Below are 21,680 nucleotides of genomic sequence, written 5' to 3' on the forward strand. Positions count from 1 at the left end.
AATAGGGGTGGGAATCTTTGACTGTCTCACGATTCGATTCAGAATCGATTTTCGATTCCAAATGATTTGATTGACAATGATTTCTGCTTCATTTTATAGATGAGCAAATAATCGTCATGCTCTACTCCAGCCTTACTGGCTAATGCTAATTAGTGCGCTACTTGCGGCACTTTTATCCTTCAAAAAAACAGCTATTCATACACAACTGAGATACATACATACAAAACATCTTAACATGACTCACTATTAAATGAAAATCACGATTCTTGTGAGAATCGATTTGTTTTGGCACACCCCTACTAATTAGCTTCTATATTGTGGCGCGACTTGTATAACACTTTATGCAACAGACTGAACACCAACCGTGCAACAACACACGGTGATAGAAAGTCCCAGGACTCAGTCAGATATTGTTTATCGACTAACATTCGTGCCATGCTGGTAAGCAGCGAACAGTTAAGACGTCTCGATGGATTGCATAACCGCCTTCTACTACCCCCAGGTGGCCATGGTGGGCAACGACAAAATTATTTTGCTGTTTTTTGGGGTGGTGCTAATTCTGCACCTGAACAAACGGTCGCAGATTCGCTCACTGACCAAACTGGTTGGACCACGTGCGCGCGTATGAACCTGCCTGAGAAGTTTGGTGCGTGTCTTCATCGGCAGAGAGGGGAGCGGCCGGACCCGCCCAGTCGGCTGAGGCGTGTCCTCCGGATCGTCACCACGCCGAACGGCGAACAGTTTCGGCAGACGCAGTCTTGTGCGCGTGGGACTCAAATCGTCTTTGCCATCGTCTTCGTCATCGTGTGACCTCCATCAAAGTGAGTAAAGGGGATGATGAGTGATTATTGATTAATGGTTACGATGATGATGATGATTTTAGGCCATCATGCCCGAGACGGCCGAGTCGCACGCTTTCCACCTGACCACCAACCGCAACTGCACCATCGAGGTCCTCAACCTGACTTCCTCCTTCTGCCTCCACAACCCAATGTGAGTTTGCCACTGCTTCTTTTCCAATTCATCTTGCTGAGGTTTTGCCATTGCCCGCTTTGACTTGATTGATTCCGGTTCAGGCAATTGTTTGACGATGTCCAGGTCCAGACGGACGCTCGGCCTCGACGAACATTCAGCAAGACAAACTTACCTAAATATTGCAAGTGTCCTTCGAAACGAGGGCTGGGTTTAAAAAAAAAAAAACAAATCTACATATCGATATCAAATCATACTTTTTCATAGCCCAATATTGATTCATAAAACAATGAATCGATACTTTTAAATATGGCTACCAAATGCAAATGTGACCTTCTAGCCCAAGACGAGCTTTGTGTTTTGTGGTTGTAATCAATTTCATTTATAGTTTATTGTTTTGATCAGGTCATGTTCAATAAAATATACGTGATTAATCAATTTTAAATGTAAACATTCACATTTTTTTTTGTTCATACTAATGCCCCACGTAAAAGCAAGTAGTTTCTCTTATTTGCAGCAGCGGTGCTTCTAAGAATGTCTTCCGTATCAAAGTCAAATTGGTACTGCATGAAATCTGAATCGAAGATGAATCATGAATCGAATCAAATCGGGCCTTTCTGAATCAAATCGATTTTGGAAATCCAAACCGACACCCAGCCCTATTCAAAAAAACAAAAAGCGATCAATTTGCTTAAAGGTTTGCTTGGCGTTGCGCTTTCTAGGGTGCACATGGAGAGCGGCTTCCCGTACAGCCCGCCGCAGCCCACCGTGCGCGTGCAACGCGGCGAGGTCTGCTCCTTCACCAAGGACGACAAGACGGCCTCGGGCGCTGTGGGCTTGCTCACCTACGAGCTCTTCCACATGCACAAGAAGATGTGCAATGAGATGTTGGCAGTCATGTTCTCCGTGCCCTTCGACTACAACATCTACAAGAACTGGATGGCCGTGGGCCTCTTCCCCAAGGGCAAGGCCACCGACCACAAGCTCTACGACTTCATGTACAAATCCAAAGATGAGACCAACTTTGTGCGCCACAAGGCCGACGGCTCGGGCGTGGAGTTCCGCGGCCGCGAGGTGGACGTGGCCGCCTGCATGTCCGACGAGGGCCACGCCATCATCAAGCTGGAGATCCACGACAGGAGGGCCTGAACGGGGGCGGGGAGCTGACCGACACCCGCCGGCCCCGCCCGTCCTCATCTTGCTTCAATAAAAAAATTAAAGAAAAAAAAAAAACATGCCAAAGCAACTCTCGGTGTCTCTTCTGTCGCGTCAATGTAAATTAAACACAGTAAATACACAAAACAGGCAATAAACACGTTCTAACATTAATCAAACAAACACAAAGATTTCATCAAAGACTAACTAAACACGCTTTGAACAAACAAGCAAGCTGTTAGCACAGGCCAAACACATTCCACACAAAACACGCAAAAACACAAACACAAAACATGAATTAAACACGCACTAGCAATACATCAAACACGGAATTAAACATACGTGGACACTAGGGGTGTGCTCAAAAAAATCGATACGGCAATATATCGTTGCGGGCCTCATTACGATACACGTATCGATACGCAGGCGTCAGATTCGATATTGCTCGTTAACTTTAAATAGGCAGTTAACATTTGCCTTTGCAGCTTGCGTTGTACCTAAAAAATAAAAACCAGCAGCATCTTTGAAGTTAATTGCATTCAATTAATGCAAAAATAGATCACCAGTGATTGGACACTGTCTTGCTAAGAAAAATGAATGCAGAGGAAGAATATAATTTATTTACTTATAAACTTAACATGTGGCACGTGTCTTAATGTACCAATTTTCGTATATTTTGTTTAAAAACGAAATAGAATGTGTTAGATGAAAAAAAATGAAAAAAATGCTGTTTTTATTTCCCCAAATATTTCAAATAAGCACATTTTAGAGCTGTAATTTTAATACTTTTTTTTGTTGTTGCTCATATCGGCTCATGTCTATTAAGTTTCCCGGCGTGTTTGTGAAAGCTGCTTGGTGGTAAACCAGAAGAGCTGCTAAGAAAAATATTTTGAAAATTAATGTAATATATCAGGATACGTATCACGTTGAAGATCAAGTATTAGGATACATATGTATCGCGATACGTAGCGTATCGTGACACCTGTATCGTGATACGTATCGTATCGTGAGGTAGGCGGCAATACCCAGCCGTAGTGGACACACAAGAAACACGCTTCAAACACACAAAACGTGCAATGAACATTCAGCTAACACATGAAAAACACAACAACTACACGGAACAGTAAAGTAAACACACTAAACACACAATAGGCAATAAACACGTGTACTAACACACATGAAACATACAGATTTCATGAAACGCATACGAAACACGCTTTGAACACACAAGCAAGCAGTTAGCACACGCTAAACACATTCCACACAAAACACGCACGAGACATGCATTGACACATGCAACATATGCAGTTAACACGTCAAACATACAAAATACACGGCAGACACCAAACACACAACATGAATTAAATACACACTAAATACACAAAACAGGCAATAAACACATGTACTAACATTCATGAAACAAACGCACAAAGATTTCATGACACACATACTAAACACGCTTTGAACACACAAGCAAAAAGTTAGCACACACCACTATAATCACATTCATCACAAAACACGCAAGGAACATGCATTTAACACACGAAACATGCAATAAGTATGCAGTTAACATGTCAAACATGCAAACACACAAGGCAGACGCCAAACACACAACATGAATTAAACACGCAATTAAACACAAAAGTAAACATGCCTGTAACATAGGCGGAGTCACGGACACATAACATTCACGCATCAAACATAAAAAACGTGCAATAAACATTCAGCTAACACACGGAAAACACGACAACTACATGGAACAGAGATAAACATGGGAAACATGCAAAGACAAACCAAACATGCATGACAGAAAAAACATGGTTAACGCATGCACAAGCATGTGTCATACACACTAAAAACACGTCAAACACCAACTCAACATGCCTTGAACATACAAAGCATGCTGTACAACAAGACAAAAGTAATTCACAAAACATTTGAAACTGAGTGTTCAAGATGTACTAAACACACATTTAAGACGCACATGAAACATACATGTGGACAAACAACATGCACGAAAGCTCAGTCTGGATGTGTTTGTTTGTTTTTTGAGGAAATTTTTTTGGGGGATTCCCATTGGCAACGCAAATTTTCTTTCATCCGAAACCTCAACATGGCCTGAACAGGCATCGAATGCCATCAGCAAGTCAACTTTTGAGTCCATCCGCATGAAGATGATGGAATGCGGTCTGACGAGGCCACGCTGAGCCGGGCGAGGCAGACGGCGGCCACCTAATTACAAGAATGCGGCGCATCCGGTTGCGCACCGGCCGAGCGGGACCTCGCAAAACGGTTGGCGGGGTGCGGCACTGCTGGCAGGAATGCCAGCCCGGCCGGCCCCAAAACCGCCCGTCGAACAATCAAGCGGGGACATTTGGTCCGACCGCGCCCCGCCGTGGGCGGAGTCAACGCCGGCCCCCACCGGCAGCAGAGAAACCAGCGGCGGCGGATTTTTGCTCAGCAGTTGCCCAGCCAGCCCTCAGCCAGCCAGCCAGCACCTGTGCCATCGTTCCAGGTAAGAAGATTTTGTGACAACCATGTTGATCGGTCGCCAGGTAGACTACACATGGCTTTGTTCAGGATTACCAGAAACGGTCACAAAATGTTTCAGACTTGTCGGACAACGGGGAGCCACAATTTCAACTCGCAAAGTCCTGGACGCTTTCCAATGTGGTCTTGGTTTTGACCAGAAGCGTGTCTTGATATTTGGACTGGTTTTGCTCAGTAGCTCCTCAGGCCGGCGTTTTCACGGAGTTACTTGGCACTTTGCTTTTCCACACACTGGCTGTTAACGTCGTGGCGGTTACGCGCAACCAACTCCCGCTTTGGCCAAAACAAGTTGAAGCGTTTGACAAGCGCTTGAGAAGCAGGATGCAGTCTTGTCTTGCTGCTCCACACTTGGACTCCCGTCTGGTTTTTCCTCCTTTGTTCTGACCAATCTTGTTGGATGGGCGTGGCTCCACATTTGCACTTAACTTGCGTACACTTGCCAAAGCAGATGAACCAAAAAGCTGTTAAGCGAAAATCGGTTTGGCTGGTGCTAATTAGCGAAGCAATGCTAATGCTGCATTGGAGGACGGTCGGAAGTCGGATATATCAGAGTTGGGTTTTCCCAGTTCCGACCTGAAAGCGTTTGAGTCAAAAGTAAACAACCAAAATGGTGGATAGTGGTAAATTGTTTTCTATTTTGGTTCTTGAAACTCATTTTAACCTCCAGCAAACTTAGTTGCTCACAATTTTGCTTCATTTATTGTTTTATTTCATAAGCATTCCATACAATTAAATAGTATAATTCCATGCTGGGAGAAGCAGCATACTGTCACGTACGTTGTGTTACGTGAACTTATGTCTAATAGGTCAATTGTGTTTTAGCGTTCACGGTCTGTTTTTGCATAGGAGTCACCATCGGAGAGTGACATCACATTGTAGTCCTTTTTTTTCCTCCCCGACTTCGCAAGTGGAATTTCCGAGTTTGTTCCCGTAGATGCGTCCTGGGTCCAACTCTGAATAGGCAGATTTCCGACCATCCTCGAATGAAGCATAAAACTTACAGATACTAAATGAGACTCAAACATGCCGACAAAATAGTTGGTAAAAACCGACTCGGGCAAATCGTAACAATCCGTCCTTTGTACGCATCTCAACTAGGAGTGTTACGATATATCCGTAGCGCGATAAATCGTGATACTTCGTCTCTCGATAGATTATCGATACGTCTATGCAAATATCGCGATATTTGTAGTTTATATACTCCATTGTTCATGACTTATTGAGCAATTACTTGGCAGGTCTATAGGGGGAGTGCCTCAAGAGTGGCGGGGAAATGGACAAGTTTTCAGGCGAAGAAGACTGAGCTTAGTTTTTATTATCATCATCATCATTATTATTATTTCTATTTATTTCTATTTTTATTGTGAATTATTTTATTAATTTTACTATCTATTTTTTATTATTTATTAATATGTATATTTTTTATTCATTTATATTATTATTATTAATGTATATTATTATTTTTATCGTAGATTATCGTGGATTTATTACCTGAGCAATGTATCATGTATAATCGCGGTATCATCATATGGTGAGATAATTGTTACCGTGAGCCTTGTATCGCATATCGTATCTTGAGGTACCGAGCCCTAATCTCAACGATGCCACTCGCGGGTCCGGGCACGTCGAAAACGTCGCCACTTGCCCACTGCTGCCCCGCGCGCACGCGCAAAACGAGCCGATGTTTCTTGTCCCGTCTCAATCGTTCACTCGTTCCCGACTCCCCAACAGCCACGCGGACAAACTTTTCAGGTCTGTTTTGTAAAAACGGCGACCCGTTTTTCCCCCCAGAGGTCACCTTTGCCGTCCATCCATGGAGTCCGCCGAGGCGTTGGCGGCCACGCAGAAGAGCCGCAGGAACGTCACCATCGAGATGACCAACCTGACCAACGGCTTCGTCCTCAGGCACCCCAAGTAAGACTCACACGCGCGATTTCGACATTTCGCCCGGCGAGTGTTGTCGTGACTTTGCGTTTCCATCCAGAGTGTACCTGGAGAGCGGCGACTGCCACAGCCCGCCGCAGCCCACCGTGCGGCCCATGCGCACCGAAGTGTGCAACTTCAACAAGACGGACGCGGCCGCCTCGGGCGCGGTGGGCGTGCTGACCTACGAGATCTTCGAGGGCTCGACGGCCGTCGCCAAGCTGGCCATCATGTTCTCCGTGCCCTACGACTACACTTTCTACAAGAACTGGGTGGCGGTGGGCATCTTCCCGCTCAGCTGCGAAACCGACGACAAGCTCTACAACAAGATGTACAACGACAAGAAGATGGAGAGCTTCTTGCGCCAGGAGGCCAACGGCTGCGGTCTGACCTACGAGAGCGGCAAGATGGACGTCAAGGTCACCATGTCGCCCATGGGCAAGTCCATCATGAAGGTGGAGATGTGGGACTTGCACTTCCACCCCTGAACGCGCAAACACGGTCACTCAATCCATGATCAATAAAAACAAGTTGCTCTTTTGTCTCTTTTTTTTTTTGCTGGATGATCCGCACAAAACATTCAACACACAAGAAAAAACGCCCACAACTTCACCAGCGGGTCAAAGTTGAAAAGCGGCACATGAAAGTTTTGGGGGTTAATCCCACCCCCCAACACATTGCTGCTTTGTGATTGGTCCGAACCAAGGTTATTTGAGTTCACTAAAACTAACGGAAAAAAATGAACAAAAACAATTTTGTTGACGAATTAAAAACGAAAATGCTTTTTAAAAAACAAAAACTAACTGAAACTACATTTGATGTTTACAAAATGAAGTAAAACTAACTATAATGACAGCAAAAATGTCCCACATTTTAGTCTTTGGTAATTAATTTGATGCATGAGCCTTTAGGGAAGATTTTAAATTTGATTTTGAGTCATTTATTTTGATATGAACTAGAATAAGGACGTTCGAGTGTCACACAGAAGTGATGTCATCTCGCAGCAGCCAATAGAAAAGCACCTTCAAGATGGCGTCGCTCCCATGCGGTTTTTTTAAATATTGCGCACAATATACATTTAAAAAAAAAAACAAATTGACTAATCCAAACTAAAATTAAAAACTAAAACTAAGCATTTATTAAATAACTAAAAGTAATAAAAACTAACAGCCTGAAACCCTGAAAACTAATTAAAACGAACCAAACTTAAAAAACAAAACTCAAAACATAATACAAAGCAACTAAAATTTCTGGTAATTGCTAGGGGGCACTACTGAGCCATTTTTTTTTTTTTTTTTTTTAAAGAAATCACACAGTAAATAATTTTCTAATTCATTTGATTTTTGCCAGGCCTAAAGTGTGCGCAAAGTTTCATGAGTTTTTACTTTTGAGTGAGACAAAATAAGCTTTCAATACTGGTTCAGATTAAATAATCTTGAGATAAAAGAGCCAATTGATGAAGACGATCACAAACCAATTTTTAGAAAGACTTTGTATGGCTTCCCAATTTTTGTGAGTCTTGCTTGCAGGTGAAACGTACAACTGAGAATGCTTCGTTAAGCAGGAATTTGACTTATCAGCAATTAATAGCTTTTTTTTTTTTTTTTTTTTTAAACAAAGCACCATTTGTAGCTACACCCTGGTCAATCAACCACGCTTCATACTCATGTTTTGTGTCTTTTAATTCTTTCATGCAGTTTCACACTAAAAGGAATGAAAATAAAATGAATATTTGTCATCAAGAAAATACATTAAATAACATCAGACCACTTCTTATCTTAATCGTAGCTAAGACCTTTCATACAGTCCCAAAACGTCATAAATGCACTTGCTGTTACTATACACACAATGATAGCAAATACTGTCAGTATTAACCAAACATGAAATTAAAGCCATTTTATGAAATAAAGACAACCGACCTTGACGAGTTGAAGACGTTTTTTTTTTTTTACTGAAGCTTGGTCGATCGCGTTGCTCTCACTCGTCTTTCCTTTCCTCCCGCTCTCTACTTTTGGACTGTTCAGCGTGCGCCACGTCACATCCGCCGAGCGAACAACCACTTCCGGGTTATAGGTGGTAATCCAAATAAAAACTAAATTCCTGAATTTAATCTAATAACATTTTGCAAATTTATGAAAGCATTTACACTGTTAGGTTGTACATTTCACTGAAAAAAATGAAGCCTTAACAGGAAGTCCACCATTTTGTATTTACTTTGGAATTTCAAAACAAACAAAAATGCCCAGAGACTATTTAAATGGACCTATTTTAAACGATCCTTTTAAACTTTCATTTTGCATTAAGTAAAAAAATAAATAAATAAATAAATAAAAATCAGAAAATCTTTTTTTCCTTCCTGATTACTGTTTGCGAAGCAATTATTGTTGTTTTAAAATTGATTCACTTCCTGGTTCACTTGATGTTTTACAAAGCAAAACAGATGTTTAATTTTGAAAAAGCACAAAACAAAAATTTCACATGAAATCAACAATTTTAAGTTCATCAGTGGCTCCAAACAATGATTAAAATGGATGCTCGTTAGTTAAATTGCTGATTGACCAAATAAGTTATGTCTTAAGCAGAATTTTTTGCGTGAGAGTCAAACTGATGATTTTGAAATGATTGCCACCGTGGGGCGTCGTCATGGAAACGTCGTCAGGTGGCTACCATGGCCGCATGACAGGAAGTGGGCGGGTCTTGGAGGAGGAAGCCATTCGTTGCGCGGTAAACAGGAAATTGGGAAAGACGGCAAAAGACATTTGCCGTGTCCAACTGTCTTGCTCGCCATTCGTCTTCTGGCGACCCATCAGCAGGTGAGTTCTTGCTTTCTGTCTGCTTTTTTTTTTTTTTTTTTGCCAAACATCAATCCACTTCCTACATGCTGACACTAACATCAACTTCTTGTTAGACTGCTTATTCCCAAACTAAAATGATCTGTTGTGAATCGCAACCAAAAATATTGTCACCTCTCCGATAAAGAGTTCAAATTGCCTATAAATGCCAGAAGATGGTGGCAAAGCACTGCTTTTTGTCTCAGTCAAGCTCTTCAACTTACATCTTTAGTTGCTTGGCACCAAATTGACCCTTTGGGACATTTTTTCTTTGATGGTGGGCAGTGAAATTTGTTTTCTAATGTGAAATATGGGCCTTCACTCAATATGGTCATGCATCATCTTCCTGTGTGATCTGATCAACTTCCTGTGAAATCCTAATCAACTTCCTGTGCAGCCCTATCAACTTCTTGTGTGTACTAATCAACTTCCTGTCCCCAAATCAATTCCTGTGCAGCCCCAATCAACTTCCTGTGTGCCCTAATCAACTTCCTCTGTGCCCAAATCAACTTCCTGCGCAGTCCCAATCAACTTCTTGTGTGTCCTAATCATCTTGCTGTGTGTCTAAATCAACTTCCTGTGCAGCCATAATTAACTTGGTATGATCAACTTCCCGTGTGTTCTAATTAACTTCCTGTGTATCCCCAATCAACTTCCTGTCTGTCCTAATCAATTACCTGTACAGCCCCTATCAACTTCCTGTGTATCCTAATCAACTTCATGTGCAGCCCTATCAACTTTCGGCGTGTCCTGAACAACTTCCTGCGTAGTCTAAGCAACTTCCTGTGTGTCCTAGTCAACTTCCTGTACAGCCCCAATCAATTTCCAGTCTGGCTTAATCAACTTCCTGTGTGTCATAATTAACGTCCTGTGTAGCCTAATCAACTTCCTGTGCTTCCTAATCAACTCCGTGAGCATACTTATAAACTTGTGCGTTCCTTCCTACCTAGTCAATGTCCTGTCAACTTCCTGTGTGACCAATTTCCGGGCGTCCTAATCAATTGAATCCCTCCCTCCCCCGCAGCCATGTCGGAATCCATCATCGTGCCGTTCGACTTTGGCGACTACGCGGACGTACTGAACGACTCGCACGGCCCCCGCTCCAACGCGTCTGTGTTCGAGTTGGACCCGGACACGCTGGTGTGCGAAGCGAGCCCGCCGGGCCGCGCTGCGGTGGCGACGCTGAGCGCGCTCCTGGCGGCCATCTTCTTTTTGGCCGTCCCCGGCAACCTGCTGGTGGCGCTGGTGATCGCGCGACGCCGGCGCCGGCACTGGCTGACTACGTCCGACGTGTACCTGTTCCACCTGACATTGGCCGACGGCCTGATGGCGCTGACCGTCCCCTTCTGGGCCACGGCACTGACCCACGGCTGGATCTTCGGCGACGGGCCGTGCAAAGCGCTCAGCCTGATCTTCGAGGCCAACTTCTACACCAGCGTGCTCTTCCTGGCGTGCATCAGCGTCGACCGCTACCTGCTGATCGTGCGCGCCGGCGGCGGGGACGGTCCGCAGAGGCGGCGGCGCTGCAGCCGGCTGGCGTGCGCCGGCGTGTGGGCGCTGGGCGCCGCCCTGGCGCTGCCGGCGCTCTTCAACGAGGCGGCGCCGGCCGACGGCGACTCGGGCCGGGCCACGTGCGCCGAGAGCTTCGACGTGGGCAGCGCCCGGGCGTGGCGGGTGGCCACGCGCGCCCTGCGCCACCTGGTGGGCTTCCTGCTGCCGCTGGCCGTCATGCTGGCCTGCTATGGCGTGACGGTGGCGCGGCTGCTGCGCACGCGCGGCTTCCACAAGCAGCGCGCCATGCGGGTGATCACGGCGGTGGTGGCCGCCTTCCTGCTGTGCTGGACGCCGTACCACCTGGTGCTGATGGCCGACACGCTGATGCGGGCGCGGCTGGTGGACTTCGACTGCGCGGCGCGACGCTCGCTCAGCGCCGCGCTGGTGCTCAGCAACGGCCTGGCGCTGCTGCACAGCGGCGTCAACCCGCTGCTCTACGCCTTCGTGGGCGAGAAGTTCCGCCGCAACGCCAGGGCGCTGCTGTGCCGGGAGCGCCCGCCGCCGGGGTCCAGGGCCAGCAGGTCCACTTCGCAGACCTCCGACGGACAAGGCGCCGTCGCGTGATGACTCGTGAAGACTCTGCAACTCCGCAACCGCGCCCTATGTGGCGGCTCTTTTTGGCTCAATGAAAGCCAGACACAAATCATGTGACGAAAGCATTCGATGGAATAAAATATTTGAAACAAAAAACAAAAACAAAAAAAAACACTTGAAAATCATCACTGAAAGAGCACAATTCAAATGTCACAGGTCAAAAACAACAAAAAATGAGAAAATAATGAGCCAGAAGCCCCAAAAAACTCATTCAAAGATCACCAATCAAAAAAAGTCAACTCAAACTATATTCCAAAACTATGACTCAAACAATTAAAACTCTAAAACCCACACTTGGGGGGACTCAAAAATGAACATGAAACAATAAGGATTCCAAAACTATCACTCAAAAACGCAATTCCAACATTCAAAAAGCACCATTCAACATCCCTGAATCAAAAAAAGAAACTTAAAAAAAAAAAAAAAAAAAAAAAAAAAAAAACACTTAAAAAAAACGACTCATTCATTAATCAAAAATGACTCAAAAGTCACAACTCAAAATTTCATGGAATCTAAAAATCAAAAACAAAAAACAAAATGCTGCTCATAAACCAACACTCAAAAATCCTGGATCAAAAATCATCCAAAAAAATTCCCGTCATAAAAGCCCCCCAATAAAAACAGAATCAAGAATGACAAGTCAAAAACCAGGACTCAGACGACCGCAAAAAGCACCAATAGAAACCAAAAATACAATGACAGAAACTCCAAAAGACTCCAAAATCTCCTTTCTGTTAATAAAATAAAAGTGCGACCAATCAATCAGATGTCACCTTTTTATTTATTTTTTGGCTTGTGGCGGTGAATTATTATTATTTTTTTGGCGGTTATTTGTCCACCTTGCTCCTCCGTCCGACGGCGTAGACCAGCAGTGGCACGAGGGCGACGGGCGCCAGCGTCAGGCCCAGGACCAGCTTGAGGGGCGCGTCCTCCAGGTGGCGTTCTTCCGACTGCGGGGGGCAGCGGCGGAAGAAGGCGGCGTGGACGCGCAGGAAGGCGGCGTGCACGGCGGCGTTGGGGTAGTAACATCCGCACCAGTGCGACAGACTCTCCAGGCACCCGCTCAGCTGGTTGTAGGCGCTGCGGGCGACACCCACCCACCGCCCTGTCACGTTTGATGACATCATCGCCACGCAAATCAACACACTCGCCGCGTACCCCGCAAGGAATCGCTCGGCCGGCTTTTGGGAGTCGGCGACGACTGCCTTCGGAATCATTCCCGACTCCCGAATGGCGGCCGCAAGCTTCCTTGTGGAGGGACGACCTTTCGGCAAATCCGCAAGAGTTCGTCGTGCCTTGACAGACGAGTGACCCCACTTGGTGTACGCACACAAAGACTTTCCAATCTTCAAAGATTGGAAAGAAAAAAGATCTGAAAATATGCCATCAAACTGTTTTGCTCACATTGAGCAATCATATCCACACACGCCACACGTGTGGACATTCTGCTCCACCAGAGGTCTGGGATCTGGTCTTTCCAGGTCCACTGAAATCCTTACAGATCTTCCGAGATCCCCAGAGGTCCTCCGAAATCCTCAGAGATCTTCCAAGATCCTCAGAGATCCTCCAAAAATCCTCCGTGATCTTCCACGATCCTCAGAGGTCCACCAAGATCTTCCGAGATCCTCCGATATCTGATATCCTCCAAAATCTCCCACGATTCTCAGAGGTTCTCTGAGATCCTCCGAGATTTCCGAAATCTTCTGAGATCCCCAGAGGTCCTCCAAGATCTCCAGAGGTCCTTCGAGATCCCCAGAGGTCCTCCAAGATCTCCAGAGATCTTCCGAAATCCCCAGAGGTCCTCCAAGATCCTCAGAGGTCCTCAGAGATCCCCAGAGGTCCTCCAAGATCTCCAGAGATTACCTGAAATCCCCAGAGGTCCTCCGAGATCCTCAGAGGTCCTCTGAGATCCCCAGAGGTCCCCAGAGATCTACAGAGACCACCAGAGATCTTCTGAAATCAATCAGAGGTCCTCAGAGATCCACCAAGATCTTCCGAGATCCTCTCAGACTCTACAAGGCTTTCCAAGATCCTTCAAAATCTTCCAAGATCCTCCGAGATCTTCCGAGATCCTCTCAGGCTCTACAAGGCCTTCCGAAATCCTTCAAAATCTTCCAAGATCCTTCGAGATCTTCCAAGATCCTCAGAGGCTCTACAAGGCCCTCTGAGATCCTCCAAGGTCATCAGAGTTGGCACATGATCTCATAAAGTCCAAGACGAGCGGACGCTGCCGGGCATGTGCCAATGCTTGCTGAATGTTTCCAGAGAGGATGGCACGAAAAGTCTTGCTGCCGTTGAGGGAACCCACCCCCCCAAATTCCAAAACTCATTCGGTGGAACAAGTTAGCACCATCTGGGGGTGATCAGTCAGGACACTTCTTCGATTGGCTCATATCTGTTCACATCACAGAAGAAAACGTCAAATGGTTTGAGAAAACGATTCATATTTCTGATCGTCAGCCTGTTTGGGAGCCGATTATCGCGACTCTCAACACACCTCCGACACAGGATCATCTTACTGGAAGGACATTTGACTTCCTTGGCCAGGAAGCGAAGCTGCAAAACGGGAAACAAAAATGTCCCTGATTGTCTTTGAGTTTTACTTCACTTGGCTTCACTGAAAATGACAAATCCAAAAATGTTTTTTTTGCTGGCAAGTCAAAGTCATATTTGTCTGGAAAAACTTGCAAGTGGGATCACTCGTATGTCAAGTTGCCCCTGCAGAGAGATTTGGATCCTTCCGACTCCCTAATCACGATTGTTTGGGAACGAGTGGACCAATCCCATGGCGGCCTTCATCGCCACATATTGATGACATCATCACTCAGCGCAGACTCCTTCTTACCCGATGACGTCGTCGAGAACGCAGCGCGCGTCCGCCTCCAACGGCGCCATCTGCTGCTCAAACGGTGAAGCGCAAACGGACATGCTCAACTTGGCCAACGCGTCCGCGCGGCAAGCCACGCCCAGCGGCGCAAAGTCTTCAACTTCCTGAAAGTTTTCTGCATACACGCACACGCGCCCACGTCACGTCAGTTGCAACATTGTCACTTTTTTTCCAATTTTTGTTTTTTTGTTTTTTTTTGCCGTCAACCAACCGTCATCTTCGGTGATGACGTTTTCCTTCTCAAGTTGGTCCTGAACTCGAGTCAGCTCGTCTTGCGGTAGGCTCGCGTTTTCTTTTCCCACCTGAGGCGCATCTGCCAACCACAAACAAAACATGACGCAAAAGACAAAATCTATGTTAGAGGATTAGGGCCAGTGAAGAGGGTTAAGTAGGATTCACTTTGTCAGAATTCTGACTTGAATCTTAGAATTCTGATTTTAATTTCAGAATTCTGATTTTAATTTCAGAATTCTGATTTTTAACTCTGTATTCTGACTTCCATTTTAGAATTCTGAATTTAATTTGACTTGAATCTTAGAATTCTGATTTTAATCTCAGAATTCTGACTAATGTTAGATTTTTTTGAAATCTCAGAATTCTGAATTTAATTTTGGAATGCTGATTCAGAATTTTGACTTGAATCTTACAATTCTGATTTTAATATCAGAGTTTTGACTTTAATCAGAATTCTGACTTAAATTTTAGAATTCTGTTTTTAAACTCGGAAGTCTGATTTTAATCTCATAATTCTAACTTAAATCTTAGAATTCTGACTTTAATTTTAGAATTCTGATTAAGAATTCTGGTTTTAATCTCAGAATTTTGACTTTAATTTTAAAATTCTGACTCAGAATTCTGACTTAAATCTTAGAATTTTGACTTTAATTTCAACATTCTGACTTCAATTTTAGAATTCTGATTTTAATCTCAGAATTCTGACTTTAATCTTGGAATTTTGAGTTTAATTTCAGCATTCTGACTTTAAAGTGACAATTCTGACTTAAGTCAGAATTCTGTAATTAAAGTCAGAATTAAGTCAGAATGCTCCCAACCTCTTTTTTTCCTCTCTTCACTAACCCTAACCCTCTTTTGTAAAAATTAGAATTGAAAAGCAAAAGCCGAAAATGAAAGGAAAAGATGGCGGACATTTAGACGGGAAACACCACCACATGAAAATGTCAATCATCAAGATCCAAATGGATGTGATGAGCGCAAGTTGAGTGTTGAACTTTGAAAGCCGTGACGACTTTTTGGCTACTCACGTGTGCTTGCACGATACCAGCCGGTGGAGACTTCCGGAAGGTTCCGGACGCTGGCTGCAAGGAGACGCCAAATCATGACATCATCGGCACAATCAAAGAGTGGAGACAAAAGTGGAAGTTTGGCTGTTTTTTTTTGTTTTTTTTTTTACTTTGCTCCGGGATGCTTTGGTTATCCGGCAGGACTTGCGTCTGCTGGAGCGAGCGCACGCTCAACAAACCTGCAACAAGTCAAACAATCGAGTGCAAACGCACAAAAACGGAAAACGATGACGGGCGCTCGCACTTACTCGTGATGACAAACGCGACGAGCGACGCCGACGCCATCGGGTAGCCAGCGCACAAAAGGCAAAGAAAACGCAGCCGGCAGACGTGGTCGTCGTCTTCAGGAGATCCGTCTGGAGTGGAGAAACCGGGCGGACGGACGGACGGATGCCAGCGCCGCAGAGGGAGAAGCCCTGCCCTCTCTGCTGCGAGTGTGTTTGCATATTTGTCAAAGTGCAGATGTGTATCTGTGTGCACATCCATCCGCGTGCATAAGTTAGGGATAGACCAATTATCGGCCAGGCCGATTATCGGCAACGATATTCAGCATTTTTGACAAATAGAACAGCTAACTTGGATGGAGAACTTTTCACATTTTGAATCAACTTTCCAAGGGATACCTCGTTTTGTTTGAAATGAATGAAAAAAGAGAAGTGACAAATTAACATTTGACATATTTTGACATTTTGGAAAACTTGATTTCGTGTAAAAAAAAAATTAATAATAATCAGGAGCAACTGGAACAAGGTTATTTTAGTTAACTAAAACTAAGGAAAAAATTCAAACTTAAATTCAAAAAACAATTTGGTTAACAAAATAAAATAAAATGCCCTTTAAAAAACACAAACTAACAAACTATAGTTTATTTGCAAAACTAAAACTGTAATTATAGAAAAAAAAATGTCCTTCGTTTTAGTCTTTATTAATTGAATGCACGAGCCTTTGGGAATGATTTTAAATGTGATTTTTAAGTAGATTTACTTTGATATTAACCGGAATAAAGACATTTGAAGGCGTGTCACACAGAAGTGTGAAGCTCCCTTACTGTTTTTTAAATATTGCGCACAAGTAATACACATTTTTTTAAACTAAAACTACTACTACTGAAACGAACTGAAACAAAGTATTTATTAAATAGCTAAAATTAATAAAAACTAGGGACTCAGGTTCGAGTCCAGGCTCCGGCCTTCCTTGGTGGAGTTTGCATGTTCTCCCCGTGCCTACGTGGGTCTTCTCCGGGTATTCCGGTCTCCTCCCACATTCCAAAGACATGCATGGCAGATTAATTGGGCGCTCCCAATTGTCCCTAGGTGTGCTTGTGAGTGTGGATGGTTGTTCGTCTCTGTGTGCCCTGCGATTGGCTGGCAACCAATGCAGGGTGTCCCCCGCCTACTGCCCAAAGCCAGCTGAGATCGGCTGCAGCAACCCCCACGACCATTGCGAGGAATAAGTGGTCAAGAAAATGGATGGATGGATTATAAAAACTAACAGAAGCACCCTGAAAACTAATTAAAACTAACTACCTATAAAAAAAAAAAACTCAAAACAAAATCAAAACTAACTGAATGAAAAATTCCAAAACTATAATAACCCTGAACAGGAAGATGTCTTTTTTTGTACAACTTTTAGTGAATCAGGAGTCATTTGCATCAACAAACAAGTGTAGCGTAGCACGCTAGCAAAGAAAAAAAAGAGAAAAAAAAATAGAAAGTTTGCGTGGCGGACAAAGTGGCGTCGATGAGGGCGAAAGGGCGGCACCTCAACTTCCTGTTGGCACTCAGAGAGCCCGACAACCTCTTTAGGGATTTCCTCCCTCGTCAAGGGGCCGCACAGCGTGTGAGAAAACACACACAGTTGTGTTGTGGTTTTTCAAGAGCAGGATGTTAGCGTGCGGCTAATGGCATCAGGAAGTTGCGTTGGCCTCGCACCGAAAGATGACTTGGACATTTTGTTTGTCTCAACTTCCTGGGTGAGGTCATCAACAAACACACAAAAAGTACACACACAAAAAAAAGCACACACCAAGCCAAAAGTTTCACTGTGGATTTTTTTTTTTTTTTTGTTTTCTGCGGTGGAACGCTCGCTTGGGTGTGACGAGCTCGAAGGCCCGTCGAAAGAGGGTTGAACGCCGGCTCAACTTTCGGAGGTCAGAGGTCAGCGAAAGCCACCAGCTGCCTGCCAGGTCACGGGGTCGGTCACCCTTACACAGCCGCAACCCGATTGGCTGACGGAATCGGACAAGATTGAAGATGACGCCGACGTCCTCGACACAAATCGTCGACACAGCACAACGGCAAGGTCAGGCTGACACATACTTGAAATATTATATGAAATATTGTACTATATATAAATTGAAAATTTGGACGGAGGCCGTACGCTTACACTTTTGTTTTTATCCGTTTGTAATTTTTTGATTGATTGATGAAAATGAAATGAAATGAAAACAACTCAAGTCACTAACAAAAAAAAAAAAAAAACTATAGCAGCTTTAGACATTTTTTTTCAATGCGGAATTTCATAAATGGTTGATTAGTTTAAATATTTTCAGAAATGTAGAACTGCTCAACATTTTTGCCTGGCAAAATACTTGCAAATGCGTCTATATGTCTTTAAATTTGAAATACACTCATACATATTTTCATGTACATTTCAACATACTCAAACATACTTGCAAATATGTATTAAATGCATTTGTACATATTGTACATGAATATTTAAATTAGCCTACAGCTCCAATGAAATAAACATAAATGAGACAACTACTAACTGTAATTGAAACATTTCTTTTTTTTCCATTAAAAAACACAACAAAAAAGAGAGAATCTGAAAGTTACAAACATAACCAACAAACACCAAAAAAAAAAAAAAAAAAAGCAAATAAATAAATAAACAATCTGACAAACAAGCTAAACCAAGATCTATGTGAACAAAGAAAAAGAAAAAAAAAGAGAAGAAAATAGATCTAATACTGGGACAAAATATTGAATAAAATTCAAGAGGAAGGCTATCCGGTCCTGGAATCTTTTTTTTTCTTTTCTTTTTTCCAATCTCATCACTAGCAAACGTTTTATTACTCAAATATTCTTTTTGTTGTTCTGATAAACATTTGAATTTGACAGACTTAAGAAATTATCCTGAATCCTCACCTTTCATTTCTGATGTATATAAATGTTTGTAAAACTCCATAAATTTTTGTATTCATGATATCATTATTAGTATTATAGTATAAATATTACCTGCTAAAATCTTAGCATTTTTTCCAATAATTCCGCGATGTATCAACAACTTTAGCATGCGCAAGTTAAAAATGTATTTTTTTTGGTAGCTTTTGGTAAATGAAGTATTCATAATTTTGCAGTGCATGATTTCCGTTTGACATTTTTGTCGTTGCTTTACATGTGCAAATAAAAACGTTCCGTACTTGCAAATACATTGAAACGTTTTTGTCAGTCGGCGTGTGCACTTCCACACTTGCGTGTACATTGGCATGTCGTTGGCGTGTGGTGAACATGAAGACCCGGCGAAGTTGTTAACACTCACGTGCACTGTTGGCAGGATGTCGTCGGGCATCGGGGAAGATCCGGTTGACGAATACGACTTTGCCGATTACGCCAACTGGTCGCTCGACGACGATGGCGGCGACTGGTGCGAGGCGGGCGAGCAGGAGTCCGCCATCAAGGTGTTCCAGACGTGCCTATTCGCCGCCATCTTCCTGCTGGGCGTGGCGGGAAACGTCCTGGTGGTGGCGACCTTCGCGGCGTACCGGCGCCGGCGCTCGGCCACTGACGGCTTCCTGTTCCAGTTGGCGCTGGCCGACTTCCTGCTGCTGCTGACGCTGCCGCTGCAGGCGGCCGACACCAACGTGGGCTGGATCTTCTCGGCGCCGGCGTGCAAGGCGGTGCGCGCCCTTTACGCCGTCAACACGTACTGCGGCCTGCTGCTGCTGGCGTGCATCGCCGCCGACCGCTACCTGGCAGTGGTCCCGCGCCCGGCGCGCCACCGCGCTCGGACGGCGGCGTTCTGGAGGTCAATGGCGTCAGCGGCGGTCTGGCTGGTGGCGGCGCTCCTCAGTTTGCCCGAGATCCTCTTCTCCGGCGTGGCGGGCTCCGGCAGTGACGCCTACTGCGGCACGCTGGCCGCCGCCCGGGTCAAAATGGCGGCCAACGCCGCCGCCATCGCCGTCTTCGCTCTGTCTTCCGCGACGATGGCGGCGTGCTACGCGGGCATCGCTCGCGTCCTGTGGGCGGGGAGCGGCGGGGGCGGGGCCAAGCGCTGGCGCCGCCGGCGCACGCTGAAGCTGATGGCAGCACTGGTGGCGCTCTTCCTGCTCTTCCAGCTGCCGCACAGCGCGGTGCTGGCGGTCAAGATGGCGCGGCCGCTTTGCGCGCTGCTGCCCGAGTACGTCACGCGCAGTCTGGCGTACGCCCGCTGCTGCCTCAATCCCGTCGTGTACGTCCTGGCGGGACGGCGCTTCCGCAGGGACGCGCACAGGCTCCTCTGCCGCGGGCGCCGGGACGACGGCGCCGCCTCGCTCTCACCGCCCACGCGTGCCAGCTAATCTGATTGCCCACATTCCAGTCTGATTAAGTGTTAGTTTGACGGCGTAATATTCTGATACCATTTCATGCATTGTAATCTGATTACAAGTATCAGAAAACGATTCCGTGCATTCCAATTGGATTCCATCCGTTTTCATCTGATTCCGTGTTTTACAATCTAATTCCATTTGTGCTAATCTTAAAATCTACATTGTAATCTGACTACATGATGTAATCTGATGCGATCATATTACATACGTCCGAGTCTGCTTCCACGCATTGTGATGCGATTTCTTGCATTCTGATCTAATCTGATTTCATGCATTCAGATTGGATTTCATACAATTACAATGCAAGTCCAGGCACCGTAATCAGATTACAGGCATTGTAATCGGATTACATGCACGTATTCTGAGGCAAAATGCTTAGACTTTTTGTATGAAATTATTAAATGCTTGGATACAATCCACATTCTTTTACTTGCCCTGCCTCTGGTGTCAAACTAGTTCACATCATTCACACATTCACCTTCCATTCACAAGTTCACACCCGATTCTGGTGTGAAAGTGGATCAAGTGGTGTGAAAGCAGTTTCAGTTGACATGGTGTGAAGGCGGTTTGAAGTTGACATGTGAAAGCGGTTCAAGTGGTGTGAAAACGGTTCAACTTGACATGGTGTGAACGCAGTTCAACTTGACGTGGTGTGAACGCGGTTCAATTTGACGTGGTGTGAACGCGGTTCAAGTGGTGTGAAAGCGGTTCAAGTTGACGTGGTGTGAACGCGGTTCAAGTGGTGTGAAAGAGGTTCAAGTTGACGTGGTGTGAATGCGGTTCAAGTTGACGTGGTGTGAACGCGGTTCAAGTGGTGTGAAAGCAGTTCAAGTTGGCGTGGTGTGAACGTAGTTCAAGTGGTGTGAAAGCGGTTCAAGTTGACGTGGTGTGAACATGGTTCAAGTGGTATGAAAGCGGTTCAAGTTGACGTGGTGTGAAAGTGGATCAAGTTGATGTGGTGTGAACACGCTTCAAGTGGTGTGAAAGTGGTTCAAATTTATGTGGTGTGAAAATGGTTCAAGTTGACGTGGTGTGAACGCGGTTCAAGTGGTGTGAAAGCAGTTCAAGTTGGCGTGGTGTGAACGTAGTTCAAGTGGTGTGAAAGCGGTTCAAGTTGACGTGGTGTGAACATGGTTCAAGTGGTATGAAAGCGGTTCAAGTTGACGTGGTGTGAAAGTGGATCAAGTTGATGTGGTGTGAACACGCTTCAAGTGGTGTGAAAGTGGTTCAAATTTATGTGGTGTGAAAATGGTTCAAGTTGACGTGGTGTGAACGTGGTTCAAGTGGTGTGAAAGTGGTTCAAGTGGTGTGAAAGTGGTTCA

At 44.9% G+C, this 21,680-nt stretch overlaps 5 protein-coding genes across 7 annotated transcripts; 4 read left to right on the forward strand and 1 right to left on the reverse strand.

The window, feature by feature from the left end:
* Positions 1 to 653: 653 nt before the first annotated feature.
* LOC144005564 (DELTA-thalatoxin-Avl1a-like) lies at positions 654 to 2,205 on the forward strand. The gene is made up of 3 exons (XM_077503836.1): positions 654 to 821; positions 884 to 993; positions 1,695 to 2,205. Exons 2-3 carry the CDS (start codon positions 890 to 892, stop codon positions 2,119 to 2,121), a joined length of 531 nt encoding a protein of 176 aa, XP_077359962.1. The 5' UTR covers positions 654 to 821; positions 884 to 889; the 3' UTR covers positions 2,122 to 2,205.
* Positions 2,206 to 4,433: 2,228 nt separating this feature from the next.
* On the forward strand, positions 4,434 to 7,140 carry LOC144005538 (uncharacterized). Its single transcript, XM_077503789.1, has 3 exons — positions 4,434 to 4,642; positions 6,469 to 6,591; positions 6,662 to 7,140. The coding sequence occupies exons 1-3, from the start codon at positions 4,449 to 4,451 to the stop codon at positions 7,086 to 7,088; spliced, it is 744 nt and encodes a 247-aa protein (XP_077359915.1). The 5' UTR covers positions 4,434 to 4,448; the 3' UTR covers positions 7,089 to 7,140.
* Positions 7,141 to 9,037: 1,897 nt separating this feature from the next.
* LOC144005033 (C-X-C chemokine receptor type 1-like) lies at positions 9,038 to 12,009 on the forward strand. Of its 3 annotated transcripts, none has more exons than XM_077502879.1 (2): positions 9,038 to 9,413; positions 10,456 to 12,009. In XM_077502879.1, exon 2 carries the CDS (start codon positions 10,458 to 10,460, stop codon positions 11,547 to 11,549), a length of 1,092 nt encoding a protein of 363 aa, XP_077359005.1. In that variant the 5' UTR covers positions 9,038 to 9,413; positions 10,456 to 10,457; the 3' UTR covers positions 11,550 to 12,009. The 3 variants fall into 3 exon arrangements, with proteins under 3 accessions (XP_077359005.1, XP_077359006.1, XP_077359007.1); XM_077502880.1 differs by lacking the exon at positions 9,038 to 9,413 and adding an exon at positions 9,914 to 10,030; XM_077502881.1 differs by lacking the exon at positions 9,038 to 9,413 and adding an exon at positions 10,234 to 10,341.
* A 332-nt stretch (positions 12,010 to 12,341) lies between these two features.
* On the reverse strand, positions 12,342 to 19,946 carry LOC144005356 (uncharacterized). The gene is made up of 10 exons (XM_077503482.1): positions 19,902 to 19,946; positions 19,741 to 19,856; positions 19,521 to 19,677; positions 19,311 to 19,464; positions 16,016 to 16,195; positions 15,878 to 15,946; positions 15,729 to 15,782; positions 14,678 to 14,779; positions 14,425 to 14,581; positions 12,342 to 12,659 (listed from the first exon to the last, which is right to left on the reverse strand). Exons 1-10 carry the CDS (start codon positions 19,944 to 19,946, stop codon positions 12,407 to 12,409), a joined length of 1,287 nt encoding a protein of 428 aa, XP_077359608.1. The 3' UTR covers positions 12,342 to 12,406.
* ccr10 (chemokine (C-C motif) receptor 10) lies at positions 17,526 to 20,767 on the forward strand. The gene is made up of 2 exons (XM_077502883.1): positions 17,526 to 18,068; positions 19,326 to 20,767. The coding sequence occupies exon 2, from the start codon at positions 19,327 to 19,329 to the stop codon at positions 20,326 to 20,328; it is 1,002 nt and encodes a 333-aa protein (XP_077359009.1). The 5' UTR covers positions 17,526 to 18,068; position 19,326; the 3' UTR covers positions 20,329 to 20,767.
* Positions 20,768 to 21,680: the final 913 nt, after the last annotated feature.

This window comes from Festucalex cinctus, chromosome 17 (genome assembly GCF_051991245.1).
Source record: "Festucalex cinctus isolate MCC-2025b chromosome 17, RoL_Fcin_1.0, whole genome shotgun sequence".
NCBI lineage: Eukaryota > Metazoa > Chordata > Actinopteri > Syngnathiformes > Syngnathidae > Festucalex > Festucalex cinctus.

Coding starts and splice junctions, on each gene's coding strand:
- LOC144005356 (XM_077503482.1), bottom strand. CDS start 19,946: ATGGCGGCGGCGTTGGCCGCCATTTTGACCCGGGCGGCGGCCAGC. Junction 19,857..19,901: donor TGACCCGGGCGGCGGCCAGC/GTGCCGCAGTAG, acceptor ACGCCGGAGAAG/AGGATCTCGGGCAAACTGAG. Junction 19,465..19,520: donor GGCGCCGGTACGCCGCGAAG/GTCGCCACCACC, acceptor GGCGGCGAATAG/GCACGTCTGGAACACCTTGA.
- ccr10 (XM_077502883.1), top strand. CDS start 19,327: ATGTCGTCGGGCATCGGGGAAGATCCGGTTGACGAATACGACTTTGCC.
- LOC144005033 (XM_077502879.1), top strand. CDS start 10,458: ATGTCGGAATCCATCATCGTGCCGTTCGACTTTGGCGACTACGCGGAC.
- LOC144005538 (XM_077503789.1), top strand. CDS start 4,449: ATGCCAGCCCGGCCGGCCCCAAAACCGCCCGTCGAACAATCAAGCGGG. Junction 4,643..6,468: donor CACCTGTGCCATCGTTCCAG/GTAAGAAGATTT, acceptor TTTTCCCCCCAG/AGGTCACCTTTGCCGTCCAT. Junction 6,592..6,661: donor TTCGTCCTCAGGCACCCCAA/GTAAGACTCACA, acceptor GTTTCCATCCAG/AGTGTACCTGGAGAGCGGCG.
- LOC144005564 (XM_077503836.1), top strand. CDS start 890: ATGCCCGAGACGGCCGAGTCGCACGCTTTCCACCTGACCACCAACCGC. Junction 994..1,694: donor TTCTGCCTCCACAACCCAAT/GTGAGTTTGCCA, acceptor TGCGCTTTCTAG/GGTGCACATGGAGAGCGGCT.